We start from the raw sequence: 15,713 nt of genomic DNA on the forward strand, positions 1-15,713 counted from the left end.
AGTACCTTTTCGGTGAAATGTTTGCAAGGCGATATTTGTCTTGGCTTCAGTTGTCTAGTGGAAGTATGATTCCACAATGCAGTTTCGTCGGCTGCAGAAATGACCTGGTTCAATGCGTTTGCCTCATTTTTGGTGCTTCAAATACCATTTCTTCGAATGTGGTTTCTTCTTACAGTTTATATAAAAAAAGTAGTAACATAATTCATTTTTTTCTGTTCACTTCCAAATTATTATGACGGCGACCTGCACACTGTTCTACCGTCAATACACACCACGAGTTCACTGCCGACTGACTACAGTCAAAGACGACTCCAACGTCAAAGACATTTTACACAACACACAAGCTTCCACTTGTAATCAGTCTCTTTGATATTCTTCGTCACATTTACTAATAGTAATCAATATGCTGTCACTCTCAAAAATATAAGTAAATTAGCATATAATAAGGCAAATTACAGTAAAAAAATTCTGACAAAAAATATAAAAAAACATTTACAATTTGGTATCGACAAATCCGGTAGAAAATAACACATCTCCCAGATCCATTACAATGGCACAGTAGAGAAGGGTCATTACATATGCAATGTGCAGTACTGACAATCACAAGCACAAGACAACATTGACCAGTACTTTGATAACCCAGAGTTGCTGGAAAAAGCAGACAATTGGTGTCCTCTCATTGAAATAACCATGGAAGGAATTATGACGAGAGCTTGTCTGGATTCTGGGTCGGAAGTGACAGCATTTTCAATGTCTTTTTACTCAAAGCTGGTAGAAAATGGTAGTAAATTAGATGAGTTACCCGTAAAAGGAATCTCACTAATTCCCGCTCTTGGGGCGAAAAGAAAGAAGGTAGAGAAACAGGTCTTGGTGTTGTTAAGCGACGGTAGAAGTACCATCCAGGTGAATGCAATTGTCATCTGTGGGTTGTCGCTCGGTTTTATAATAGGAATGACATACTCTTGAGTAGAGTGGTGATCATGGATTGGACCACTAAAACTGTGATCAGTTTATTCTAAGATTTAATCACATAGGGTGCAGAGGGCACGAAGGTCACAGTTAATTTAGTAAAATGTATGGGCCACAGAAGCTAAAAGGTGATTTATTAGAGGGAACAGGGGTTCCAGACGAAGTCAGTTTGCCGTCCGCAAGTTGTGATGAGAATTCTACGCACACAGCTGACGAAAGTGAATCTGATGGACAGGATGTGACTGGTTGTGAGTTAGAGAACCTCACATATGTCTTATTAGGGTTTAAAGGGCCACAGGCCGTAAATGAGTATGCTCCCACAATACTCCAAGCTACCCATGCAATTACTGATAACATGCTAAAAAAGGAACATGATAATATGCAGAACGAGACCATGGTCAACTGCCGTGATGATGAGAGCGCCGAGAAAAGGAAAAAGGTTGATGGTGAAGCCCCCACAGCAACAGAGAAACTCATGTGGAGTGCAAAATGCGAGAGTGAGTGCAGGATGGCACAGGAGCACTGTGAAGTGCGCCCGCAGAAGTACTAATGCCCACTCACTAGCAGTAGAAGACTATGTTGTTCCCTCTACGGTCGCAAAATCTTCAAAAGTAAGATGGTGTCCAGAGGACTGCAAGTGTTTCCATGTGTTGAAATGGCGAGATAAACTGATCACGTCTCACTCAGGAACAAGGGACACAGTAGATGGCACCCTGTGTATACACAATCAGCCAGTAGTTTGTGCGGATAATGCGGAGGTTGATCTGGTGGGATTACTTAGAAAGAGTATTCAAGCTAAGTCATGGTGGTCGAACCTGTTGCAGAGACAGGAGGTGAAGAAAACAATCATGCAGTTCAGGGTTACATTCTCGTTCCTACTGGGAAAATTTTGGGGAGTGGTCCACAAGTTTAGAGTAATGTGTGACCGGCCGCCGACAGGGAAAACATAGTCAGTGGCCTGGAAGCACCATAAAGTTACCAGAAAAGCAACACAGGCGATGAAGGCAACCGGAGTTATATTGCGAGCAGCGTTGAAATATGTGAATCCGCTTGCGATTATGCGTAAGAAATATGGGTTGGTCCATTGTTGCCTCAACATGAAGGTGTTAAATGATCATACTGAGGCAGATGGAACAAGGCCAGAGCCTGTCTAGGACATACGGCACCAGTTTTTGGGAAAAATTTGGCTGTCAACCTTTGACATTACAGCCGGTTTCAGTCCAGTTGAGCTCAATCCATCCTGCCAAAAATACCATGCCTTCTTATTCGAAAGGGAACAGTACGTGTACAACTGAGTACCATTCAGACTTAAGGACTCAAGTTCAGCATTTTTGAGGGCCATGAATGGTATAACCACTCCAGAGATGACAGAATTTTGTGCTGCCTACATCGACAACATAATTGTTGTGTCTGCAGCTTTAGAAGAACACATGTGGCAGCTGGTGGCGGTACTACAGGGATACAGCGCAACCCTCAGGCCTGACAAAGTGAACCTGTGTACAAACAGGTAAATCTCAGGTTTGAGATCTCACTGGAAGATATCCGTCTCGAAAAATGCAAATTGGTGGAAATCACAAAAAGGAGATGGCCATCCCGTGTACGAGAATTAAGACAGTTCTTGGGGCTGGTTTCATTTTGCAGGGGCCACATTGTCAACTTCTCCCAGATATTGAGTCCTCTATACGTGCTGTTGAAGAAGGGCAAGAATTGGAACTGGGGAAACGAGGAGGAAAATGCATTCGAGAAGGTTAAGATTGCGTTTCATGACAGTATTTGTTTGGCACATCCTGTCTTCTCGGCACCTTTTCAACTCTTCACAGACACAAATGCACAAGGCATTGGGGGATGCCTACAACAGGAAGCCAAGGATGGGAACGCACACATTGTGGCCACATGTAGCCAGATGCTACTGGATGCAGAGACATGGTACTTCACTACAGAATTGGAAATTCTGGCCATAGTCTATGCGACAAAACAGTTTAGGAGCTACCTGCTTGGCTGAAAAACTTGTGTATATACAGACCACCATGCTGTAACATTCCTAAGAACCGTCAGATACATGAGCAACAGAGTGATGCATTGGGCCTTGGTGATTCAGGAATTCGATCTGGAAATCAGGAGACAGTTAGCCACAGTAAAAGACCAACAGCTAGAAATCCAGAGAGTAAAGGATTTCCTGACGTACGGTGTTGGTGGAGAGGATGTGAAAATTTGAAATATTGCTCTATTGTGCACAACTGAGTGGAGGGTATGTTTCTGGTAGAATGTGAAAGAACGAAGGTGTAAAATTTGGCTCCCTGACACACTTTTAGAAGATTTAATCGAACACTATCACAAGCATCTTGGCCATTGCTGGGCGATGAAGTTGTACGTGACAATCACCAAGGAGCGGGAACAGCCATTCTCAGACAGAAAGTTATGGAGATACTTACAAAATGCGACACGTGTCAGTGTGTAAAACATCCAAACACGATTGTGCAAGGTGAAAGCATGCCATCACACCTTAAGCACCGAATGACCTGGTGTGTGTTCATCATTATGTCCCTCTGCTGAAGGGATAGTTTGGGTGGCACTTTATTTTCAGTGTTGTGGACGCATTTACTAAGCACGTCAGGCTTTATGCCACAAACCACACCACAACAAAAAGCAGTGTGAAAATTTTGACAGAAGATTATGTGCACACAAGTGGAAGGCCCAAGAAAGCCCTCTCAGCCCATGCTACAATTTTCACATCTCCAAGCAGGAAGGCAGGATTAGAAAAGGAAAGGATCAAAGTGACACTCTTCTCAATTAGAAATCCTCAGTCCAACCCTGCAGAATGATACATGTGACAGCTGGAAATGTTCTTTAGAATATTGGTTCCTCACAGACACAATGCCTGGGTACAGCACCGACCGAAGATAGAGAGATACTTCAAAGAAGCCACGCATTGTAGTACAGCATACAGACCAATAGACCTACAGTTTCAGAAACCGGAGAAGTCCATGGCTGACAGGATTGTCAAACCGCTGGCGGGAGGAGAAGTAGAGACACACCAGCAACACATGAATCAAGCACAAGAGTTCATGATGGAGAAAGTGATGAAAAAAAATCAAAAGGGAGCAGGGAAAATGGACAAAGACTTACAAGATCGGGGACTAAGTCCTCGTAAGAAAACATAGGCCATCGGATGCCAAAAAGAAAAGAATAACAAAGTTATTCCACCTGTACGAGGGCCCATACTCAGTTCGACAGGTAGTAGCTCCCAATGCCTACGCAATTTATGATGGCAAACGCAAGGTTGGGATTTTTAACACCTGCAGCCTGAGAGCATACATAATTCAATAGAGTATTGTTTGGAAGTAGTGGCATAGAAAATTGTAGATGTCTGTTAACAGCATGCTGTATCTTGTGAACAGATTTTCTGTTGTTGTAATTAGTACTTATTGTGCTTACCATAGACAGTCATTTTATGAGTACCTGAAGAATAGAATACTTGGTGTGAATGTGGAGAGATGATATGATAGTTGCATGAGTGTGTGCCTGCGTTCCGTGCACCATTGCAAAGCGCAGTGCAAGGAGGAGAGGACCTGCCCGCATTCGACAGCATACTTCCAGTAGCGAGGGAGTATCAGGCAGCTCATGCAAGCACATTGCCATGTCCATGTCTTTCAAATTTTGTTTTTTTGTTGTATATATTTAATTGCAATGCAGTGTTATAGATCCATGTTTTACCGTATTACGATGCGAGATGTTCTGTGTAATGACTCTAGCGTGAAAGGTGAAAACCAGACACGCAACAGTATTTGATGAGATTTCTGTTGCAGCATACAGAGGCATACCAAAGGTTACCTTGCAGTTGGCGGAGAAGACATTTTACCTTTGCAAAGTACTGCATGAAACGTTGACTGAAGCATGTTAGGATTATTTTGCATGTTAAAATTTAAGGGTTGGGTAAAACATCGCGAGTGTACAAAGTAAGGTACACAAAAGATTTGTTTTTAGATTATTGACATTCTAGGCATCAGCACGGCTTGCACAGCTGGCACTATTGAATTTAGTAAAAATTTTGCATGCTTAAGTTATGGCTATATAAAGTCAGGTACACAAACAATTTTGTTTGATGGCATTCAATTCCGTTCACGTGGCTTGCACAGCTGACACTATGTAACCTAGTAAATGAGAAGGAGGCCTCCCAAAGATCAGTGATGAGTATTTTATACATACTGATTGTGAGTTCTATGGAAGAAGGGAAGGTGAAAATCTTATTTTTTTACATCTTAAAAGGAAAGAAAATACGTGCACTGTTGACGAAAACGTGAAGGTGCTACCCATCCCCTCCCATCTAGGATATCCTTATCAGTCCAATAAAGTGTCATTGAAAAATTTATTGCTTGTGTGACCAGATGTTTGAACTGACATCCATTCTGTATCGATTTTATAGCACTCTTTGATGAACAACACAACTTAAGGCCAACTCTTGTGTCACTTGCCTTAATGCTGTCTTGAGTATTTTCCATATTTGCATTTCTGACAAATAAATCTTTTATAAACATTACTTCTGTGTAAAGTGAACTTTTGTTTCACATGTCTTAACTCTATGTGTCGACTAAATGTATACTATTCTCATCTGTGACGTGATGGAACATTATTATTGTGAGCAGTTTATTTTTTATTTAGACTCATCTTGAATACATGTTTATTTTGCATACATCCTTTGCACGTCTGTACTGTTATCATCACTTTCATTGTGTTCAATGTTACTTGCGTTCCTCGTGTATTGTTTAGTTGTCTTGATCTTCATTTATTTGTGCATGTCTTCCCTTACGTACACATGCGACGTTATCATCACGTTCAATGTAACAGTGTTCTTGATGAAAAGTTTGTTTGTAAGGAAATTTATTTATCTGTATGTGTCTTGCACCTCTTTACTAAGAGCGACCATATATGTAAATGGTTGATTGGACTTGACAGGCTAGGGCACAACTGAAAACGTAATATCCCCACAATATCCCACATCAGTGAATAAGTGTTAGTGTAGCTGTTATGGAGTGAAATTTTTTGTTTTCTTTTGAAGTGTGTGTGTGTGTGTGTGTGTGTGTGTGTGTGTGTGTGTGTGTGATGGGCCAAGTGAATATAGAGGGGCCACTTTGCCATGACTTTCAAACTTCCGTATCAGAAGCTTAATAGTCATGACAAGGAGCTGTGTAATACGTCCAACCTCGGCCACTTTCGCCAATTCGCCACAAGTGACTGAGGAGGAAGAGAGACCCAGACACCCTGGTGTGAGTCCCCAAGGAGAGGACACTGCGGTCATTCTTCAAGCACACAGTGGGAAGCTGCGTGGAAACCCCCACCTCGCTCAAGGAGGGACACATTGCGAAGGGCCTGTCTGACAATGAGAAGCCTGCCGAGAACTGATTGACACCCGCAGCCATTAGGATGAAATGACAACAATGTACACATGAAAGCATGAGAGTTCTTCTGGCCCGGCGGCAGTCATTTTACATGACTTAAAAAGCAGAAATGTGCCGACAATTCCAGCACCCCAGGGGCACAGGGAGCAGGAGCATACACAACGCATGGGAAATTGGTGGAGGGAGGTGTGTGAAAGAAGTCAGCATCCTTAAGAAGACATTTTCCTCGACAGTAAGGACGCCGGCAGACTCTGAGACGAAGCCCGAACATGAGTCTGTCCAGACCTCATACAGAGAGATCGGTCACAAAGAAATGTTCTGCAGCTGCTCTCACAACAGCCTCAGAAAGCAGGAAAACATTGTAAGAATGTGAAATCATGAGAAAGATGCCAATTCACGAGGGACACGCCAGCTCACACCAGATGGGAAATTTCCACCCCACACGGACAGGTGCGGCTATGAAATGGCGATCTGTCATTGGGTTGCATTGAAAATTCTGTCCGCCAATGGCAACACGGAAAGGAAGAATGTTTCGAAGAGGGGTTGAGCTGAGAGATGGAGGAGAAGTGATAAGGGGAGTCGTGGAGACACTATAGAAGCAAGAGGACATGGGCACTCTTCCACCCATCGCCAACACCCACCTTCTGACACCATGATAGCATAGCTTCAGCCATATGACCAACAACAACAGTCAGACAACACAGAGATTATACCTGGGCTTTGCCACAAAGCCGCGATTTCTGAAGAGGGCAGAAGACTAGTGCCGCACAGCCCAAGGCGACACGCCAAACTGACACAGCGCCTGCCGCCGACAGCAGTACATGACGAACGATAATGAGTAATGGTGAGACGATTTGTCGATTTGTCCCCTCCTCCTTCCCCTTAATAACTGAGTGATGTCCACACCCAGTCAAAGCAGCCCTGGGATTTATAATTTTGTTTTGGTTTGTGTAAACAGCATGAAAATAAATACATTTCTTTCATGTTTTGATTATATAAGCAATCTTTTAAATTCATACATGAACCCCTTAATCACGAACCATTTGTGTTTGATTTCATTTCATTATTGACATAAATTTCATTATTGACATAAGAAATTGTTGGCTCCTAATGTGGGGAAATCTCATAAGTCATCTACTCGTCATTTCATGTCGAACAGCAGAGAGAAGAATTTGCACGTCACTACAATGTATACCAAAAACATTAGGTATCCTATTATCTTTTCTTGAGGCACACCCAGTATTCTTTCATTTCTGTGGAACAAGTGCTGCCCGGTACAACATACTGGGTACTATTAATCAAATATCCCTTGCACCAATCATGTATCTTGTACAATACTTTGTACGATCATATCTCAGTAGTTGTTAACAATGTAGTATGGTGTTGAACACATTCTGGTACGCCAGGATGACAGTACCTACCTATTCACATGCATCTATTCTTTGAGAGACATCATGCTTGAATTAAATGGGCTGTTTTTCACATGACTAATCTTTTTCTGAATCCGCACCAAATCTTTGAGAGAAGTTTTGTTTTCCTCCTGTAATGTCATAATTTTGGAGCTCAGAATATGGTCAAGGGTACTGCAACATATGGAAGTCAGTGATATTGATCTATAATTTTATGCATCTATTACCCTTTCTGCAGCAATGACTCACAACCTTTTCAAGTCACATGAGACTATTTGTTGCACACACAATTCTCGATAAACATCAGCTACCAAACAAGAGGCATGAAGTTAATAAAATAAACCTTAATTCTGAGGTAAATATGAAACAGTAGCTAAGAGCTATGTAATAAGACCTGAGAAAGAAAGAGCTTGCAACTGTTCCTTGAACTGCAAGTTGGTAAGCATCTTTCCAATACTACAGAAACCTAAAGAATACAGTAGTTCACTACTTAAGAAATTAATGTAATTATACAGTCTCCCATTTTACACTAAAAACAATCAAACTGCTGTAATCTAATGTAATGTGATTAAACAGAAGAATAAGTAGAGAAAAAATTAAAAATAACCCGTATAGTTAATTTAATGTCAGAATGAAAGGGAAAAAGTAGGTCTACATTTTCTTCTATCAATGCAAAAGTTCTCTACTTATCCTACCAGATACTGAAACCCCTAAAAATACACTGTACTCACAATAGCAGCTCACAAATATATTGTGCTTACTACAGTAGTATGTTGGAAAAAACGTGAAGTGTTCATATTTACAATTAAATTTTATACTATTTATTTTTTTCAAAAATGAAAGTATGTGCTGTCATTACACTGTGTTATTTAGAAAACTCAAAGTAAAGCAAAGCTTTATTCGCTAAATCTTCTCTTACCACTATCAGGCGGTGGTGGCTGCATCTGAAGAGAACGTGACTGTTGCTGTTGCTGAAATGGTGATGGAGGTGTGGGACACTGCGTGGGGTGTGGTACTGGAGTATCAAGTCGCTTGCCCTGCACTGCAAGTGCCAACTGCTGTGAGAGTGGCTGATTCCGTACCAACAATCTATATGCCATAATCTGCACACGGAGTTGTTGCAATTGGCCAGGAGAAAATGAATGTTGCGGAGCTGGCTTCTGTGCATCAGGCTGGCCACCAAATGACTGAACAAAAGACAGTATGTGCAATTGTTAACAGCCTATAAATGACTGGACATAATCAGATAAAAAATCTATTGGCATTCACTCACAGTAAATTTGATAAATGAAGTAAATAGTTATGTTTATGCAAATAATATTAATTATTATAATAACTGTAATTATTATTATTACTGGTGTGAAATTTAAAACTTTCCCAGTGTACAGACTGTTCCATAAAATTTTTGGTGCACTACCAGATGTCTGCAACTTCCTGTCACAATATCTTGGCACAGAGTCTTCTGGCCATCTTCAGGTGAATACTGAACAAATGCTCTGAGTTCACGTATTTTAGAACCCACCAGCACATATGTGGTGTATTTTGTTGGTGTTGCTTATCTACTATATATTGGGAATGTTTCAGTAAAAATAGGTAGACTATTAAAAAGATATAAAGTTAATGTAATCTTTTCTATTCATTCCAAAATCTTGGTTCATTTTGGCTCTGTAAAAGACGACTTAGAGTTGTGAAAGGCAGGTGTTTACAGGAAATCTTATACAGGGCAAATGACACACATTGTGCAGGATCACACTGTCCAACATCAACAGCATACTCACCTCCTTCGAGCCAATAAGTCCACTACTGCTGAAATTCTATTTCCACTGATCATTTGATGATATACAACGAAACAAAAATTGTGGCCCATACATCAAACTTCCACCGCTCCATAGGCAATGAACCAGTGGAAATACAACTGTATGAGTTCCTTAGCAAGTGAATCAAATGAGACGGTGCTGTCCACTTAAATTCTGTGTGGAATCCTATCACAGAAAAAGTTCATGCTCTGCATATCCAGCATCATTCTGCCATTTTATCGAGCCAAGACAATTGAACTGAAATTGATGCAGCGAGTTCCTATTACAGAGGGCGTGCGGCAAAGCACACAGACTTTCAGCAGAAGCACATGCACCCAAGTACCACATGTGCAATGTCAAAAGCATGTACCTGCAGGGTCTTAAACACCTGATGTCAGATAATTTGCATCAGTATTCACTTGCAGGTGGCCAGAAGACTCTGCGTTGATACATTGTAGCAGCAAGTTGCAGACATCTCGCAGTTCTCCCAAAATTTTAGGGAACATTTTTGTTACTACTGCTATTATTATTATTAGACAGATGTATAGAAAAAAGAACAAATATCAACATAAAATGTTTGACACACGGGAATTACCTACATAAATTGATTTAAAAACGCTTTTCAGAAAAAGGTTACCTAAATGTAGAGAACAACTTTAAAAATACATTACTCAGACTGTGGAAGAAACTATTCCCCTCAAGACTGCAGAAGAAACTATTCCCCTTAAAAAGAAAGTAAATATGCCTAGTGGGATGACGATTGTGATCAATTAATCATAAAAAAGACAATGAGCTTGGAACATCTGGAATGTAAATAGAAATGGCAAAAATGTGCAAAATTTTATAGAAGCCAGGAAAAAAGATCAGATTACAACATATAAAAGATCGACCGATGTCAGGAATATTTTAAAGAAATACACACCATGAAGTTTGCAGTTTATATATTAAAAAACATGAAAGACTGCATATAATAACAGTGAGAACTGCAGAATACTTGCAAGTTAATTCACATAGCTACATAGCCACAATCACAAAAATACGAATTTAATTTTGATAATAAAATCCAAATTCAAGCAGATTCAAAGTCACCAACAATAGAAGAAATCAGAAAAAAATCTTAAAAAAGCTTAAAAATAACAAAAGCATCAGGACAACACAATATAATTGTTGAATTATGGAGACATTCTAGTGACAACATTATTTTTTCTTTAACATTAGTGAAACCTAGACAGCAAACAGCTCCTTACCATCAAATTAAACATTGTTGTTAATAAATTCACTACGTAAGAAAGGAAAGAAAACAGATCCTAACAATTATAGAGGAATCTCCCTCTTGCCAGTAATGTATAAGATCTTGTCCATGGAACTTTCGAAGAGAGCTTAAGAAATACTTGATCCACAACTAGGAGAGCGTGACGCAGGATTTAGGAAGGGAGATTTTGTGCAAAGCAAATACTAAATCTGAAGAAAATAACACAAATGAGAGAAATCTGAATTTCAAATGTTTGATAACTTTTTTAAATTTTAAAAAAATCTACAACACAATCAATAGAAATGCACTCATGAACACTATAAAGGAATTTGGACTCAATAATAAAACAACAGAAATAATTAAAAGAACCTTAACAAACACAACATCAAAAGCAAAATTTACAGGGTACCTGTTAAAATCTTTTGAAACACAGAAATGTTTAAAACAAGGAGATGGTCGGTCACCTCAATTTTTCAATTGTACACTGAAGAAAGTAACAAGAGACTAGAAGAAATCCATCAATAGTTAGGACATTCAATTTGGAAGAAATCCAAGTAAAATCACCATAAATTATCTAGCTTCTGCAGACGACTTTGTGTAATTACTGACTCACTGGATAGTACCAAAAAACAAAATGGCAGTACTACAGAAACAAACAGTCAAAATAGGACTAGAAATATCATTTGAAAACCACAGTTCATGATAAATATCAGTGGTGCCTCCTAAAATCTTAAAATTAATAACAACACAATATCTACAATAAACTGTTTTTAGTATCCAGGAGAACAGATAATAAGCAATACAAAAAAAAGATAGCAATAGAAAAAAGAGGACACAGGGTGGAGAGTGCATTCCTTATGACATAAAACACATATAACAAAAACCTTTGTCTTTGAACAAAAGACTAAAATACTGTCAAAAAGCATGAAGGCCTGAAACTCTCCTAAACTAACTAGAGCTGCGGAACTCAAAAAACTAGAAAAAGTTAAATAAAGAATTATAAGAAAAATACTGGAACCTCAAAGTAATAGTTACACAGAACAGAAACTGATTAAGGTCAAAATTTGAAAATGTAACTTGTGTAACGAGGAAAAGAAGAGTACAGTTTTATGGACACACATACCGAAGGGATAATAACAGATAACCAAGCGGATTTTCAACTTACTTAACAGCTACAAATCCACACTGTTCAAGAACACATTTTAAAGAAGCAACAGAAAAGGCAGGATTTCAGAAAAGAAAGAAGTCATCAAATGGAAGGATGTGGACTCCAGAAGAAAAGCAATGAGACTCTCAAAGGACGAAGAAAGTCTGGGAACAAAGAAAATTAAACACAAAGAAGCAGAGCAGAAGTTTATCCATCGTACCCTCCAAAAAGGTTATTTGAATAAATATAAATACGTATTATAATTACAGTTTTCAATGTCATTTTCGGTCTGGAATTTCATAGATCATGCTTTTATTAGTAAGATTTTAAACTTTTGTGACATATTATATCAACTACTGTCAAGTAATAAAACTGAAATAGAATAAAAATTTATAATTCGACTAACGTGGAACGGCATTTACAGATCATCATTTCTACTCATTCAATCTACAACATGCCGAGACAAAGAAAGACAATGTCACCAACAAATTCAGTTGTTCTGAAGAACCCTATAAACCTCTTCATTGTTACATTCAGTCTGGCAGATTCCACACTAAATCCCATAAATCTCCTCACTGTTACACTCATACATCCTACACTAAAATCCTTCAACTGAAAACCACTGAGATGATAATTTACAGTAAAAGTCGTAAAAAGTTATGATTATAAAAGCAGCTTTGTAAATTTAAGCAGTTTCTGTGAAGGAGTCTTCAAACAGATCTTAGAAATTTCTTATCTGCAAATGGTTTTTATTGGGTTGCTCCTTGAGCCTTTCTTGCAGAGCTTCTCGGGTTCATCTACAATCCATTCGCCTGGCTGCATTTCCAGCCAGTCTCCACTTCGTTTTCAGTAGTCATAATTATATGTTCCACTCCAGCCTATTCCCTGGTCCATTTGTTTGTTGCCCTGCCTCTCATTATAATTCTGAACATGCATCTCAATTACTCACTGAGCAACCTAGGGTTTCTGAATGTTTTTCACAGTAAAAGTCTGTGTTTCACTGCAATAAGCAAGCACTGATAACACACACTGATTGCAAACTTTATTTTTAAAATAAATAGTAGAACATTCACTATTAAGATATTTCATTCACTGTTGAAGCCTTCTGTGCTAAGGGAATGCTATCAGCAAAACAAAAGTGATTTAGGTTTGTTCCATTAACGTAGATTGCTCTTCTTTTTGCATGTTTAAGGATCTGAACATTTCTTCTACGGCTGCTGAGATTAATTTTCGTGATATGTAATCTCCTTACCTGACTTCTCTTTCATTTCTGAATTTCCCACTATAATAACAAAGGCTAACGAAAGCTGTAGAACGGATGTATATCTTGGAATGTAGGCTTTTTTGAAAAATTTCAACGATGATATCATTTTGGGTTATCAGCTGAGTCGTTTCGCAATGTTTCCTACTGGTCATCTTTGAGGAAAGTGTCGATTTCATGTCCAGCTTGTTCCTTTATAGCCACTGGACTGCACATTCCTCTGTCAAGTGCCAAATAGATGGGGCAAACACATGCCTCAAGAAGAGAATGTCACTACTGGTGGTATCATCCTCCCCCCCCCCCCCCCCCCCCCCAGCAGGATGGAGAGGGGTTGGGTATGGGTGTCTTCAAGTGCTGGTTCTGCATGTCTATTTCACTCACTGTCTTCGCCTCTTTCATGTCAGAGTGTTCCTGACGTATTTTTGCTGATACCACATCCCACGCAGAGCTAAGCTGGAAGCTGCTGTCCCAGTTGAGAAGTTCATCATGTGCTCTTATTTCCACAGCACCTTTGATGACAGAATGCTAGAAGCCATTGGTATGACAAAGCACCTTTGACTGTTCCAAAACAAACATGTTTCTTTCACTGATGTTGTGTTCTGCTACTGCAGACTTGTCTATCTAGCTGATGTAAACACTCCTCAAATAGACACTGCACAATGCATCACTGTGCCTTGCCTATGTACTGCTTGCCACACTTGTAACTGATGCCAGGTGCCCATAGCCCTAGTTGGTGTTTGACTAACCCAAGTATATTCTTGATTTTAACCACTGACCAGAAAACTGTTTTTATTATGTGCTACTCCATTACCATGGCATCGTGGTTGTGGAAGGTCCTGCATATAGAAGGAACGAGAGGAGGTTGGTGTTTTCTTCTGAATTGTTTTCTTTCTTCTTCTCCTTCCTCAGCCGGAAAGCTCACTTTGTACATATCTCTGAGTAGCCATTCTTGTGAAATATTTCATGCAGATAGTGCAACTCACTAGGCAGATTTTCCCTGTCAATATGGCTCGGGCTCTGTGTACCAGGATGGTGAGCACAGGTTTATGTTGCACTGGATAGTAGCAACTATTGGAGTTTAGCTACAGGTCTCTGTACATCTTGTTCCTGCAGACTGAATATCTCTGTGTATGATCAGGGTTCTTTTTTATCAGAATGTCGAGGAACAGTTGGCATCGGTTTTCTTCTACCTTCACAATGACCCTGATAATGTGTATGCTGTTAATGTGGCAGAGGAATTCTTGTAGGTTTTCTTCACCATGTGTACAAGTTACAAATGTGTCACGCAAAAACCTGTAGACTGCCTTTGGTTGAGCCATGCGGAAGTATTCCGTATACACGTTAGTGATGCCTGGCACTAGATGGGGATCCCATGATGACTCCATTTATCTGTTTGCAGCACTTTCTGCCATGATGAAAGTAGGTGTTGGTGAGTGCATCTCAAAACAGTTTCGCCATGTGACTGTCAAAGTGATTCTCCAATAATACAGCAGAATCTTTAGTGGTACCCTTGTGAAGAGAGACAGGACATTCAAGTTCACCCTCATCCAGATAACTTTCTTGAAGAAATTTCACAAACTTTGTCAAGTTTGTGGCACTGTGTGGACAAAGGGCCACAAGAGGCTTTAGTAGCTGTGCCAGGTACTGACTATGCCATACATTGGCAAATTTACTGTGCTCACTATCAGGCATAGTAGAATTCTGTATCAAGGAGACCAAAAAGCTATGATGGTACTGGTGCTTACAGGTACAGCATTCTGACCATTTCCTTGTTCGGACCCACATTGTTGTGGAGTGTGATGATGTTCTGTGTCACAGCTGGTGTAGGATCCTTCTTCACTTTCCCACATGCTGGATCCTGTAGTAGTATCTGAATCATCTTCCAATAATCATCTGACTGTAACAGCACTGTCACATTGCCTTTGTCAGCTGCTATGATGACTGTGTTATTGTCCTCACGGAAGACACATATAGCAGTGCATTCTGCCGGTGAGATGTTATTCTTCAGAATTTTGGCTATGTCAAGGACCACACAAGTCTCCATTCTCAATTCTTTAGTGGTATCAGAGGGGAGCACACAGCTGGCTTGCTCAATGCTGCTGACCATCTCATGTTTAGGTAGCACAGAAGCTGTCACATAGTCCAGTTCCTTTCTGGTCAAATTCATGATAGTCTTCGAATCACTAGTGTTGACATTCTGTAGGCAAGCCCCAAGAAGGTGGTGGAACTTGTTGCATTGTTTCACAATAGGTTTCTGCTGCAGAGTTCACTGGTTGTGAAGGTGTTTCCAATCACCTACTCCCTTGTGCATGACACGAGACTGAATGAAAGATGCAGGTGGCACATGAGGAGAGTTTGTGCAATTTTGTCCAGTTCTAGCCTGGTGACACAGATGTGTTCCTGCATTAGGGCTGAAATAGCATGCTGTGGAATGTATTCTGGCCTTGTCATGTTGATGTGATGTCATATGAAAGTGAAGTGCA

General features: G+C 40.0%; 1 protein-coding gene across 4 annotated transcripts in view; it reads right to left on the reverse strand.

Moving 5' to 3' along the window:
• Window positions 1–15,713, reverse strand: part of LOC124554818 (ATP-dependent helicase brm-like) — a 379,799-nt gene that overhangs the window by 239,238 nt on the left and 124,848 nt on the right. For all 4 annotated transcript variants that reach the window (XM_047128479.1, XM_047128480.1, XM_047128478.1 and 1 more), the window contains one exon: window positions 8,694–8,961. In XM_047128479.1, the coding sequence (XP_046984435.1) occupies window positions 8,694–8,961 (268 nt within the window). The remainder of the gene's footprint in view (window positions 1–8,693; window positions 8,962–15,713) is intronic.

The sequence above is a fragment of the Schistocerca americana genome, chromosome X (assembly GCF_021461395.2).
Source record: "Schistocerca americana isolate TAMUIC-IGC-003095 chromosome X, iqSchAmer2.1, whole genome shotgun sequence".
Lineage (NCBI taxonomy): Eukaryota > Metazoa > Arthropoda > Insecta > Orthoptera > Acrididae > Schistocerca > Schistocerca americana.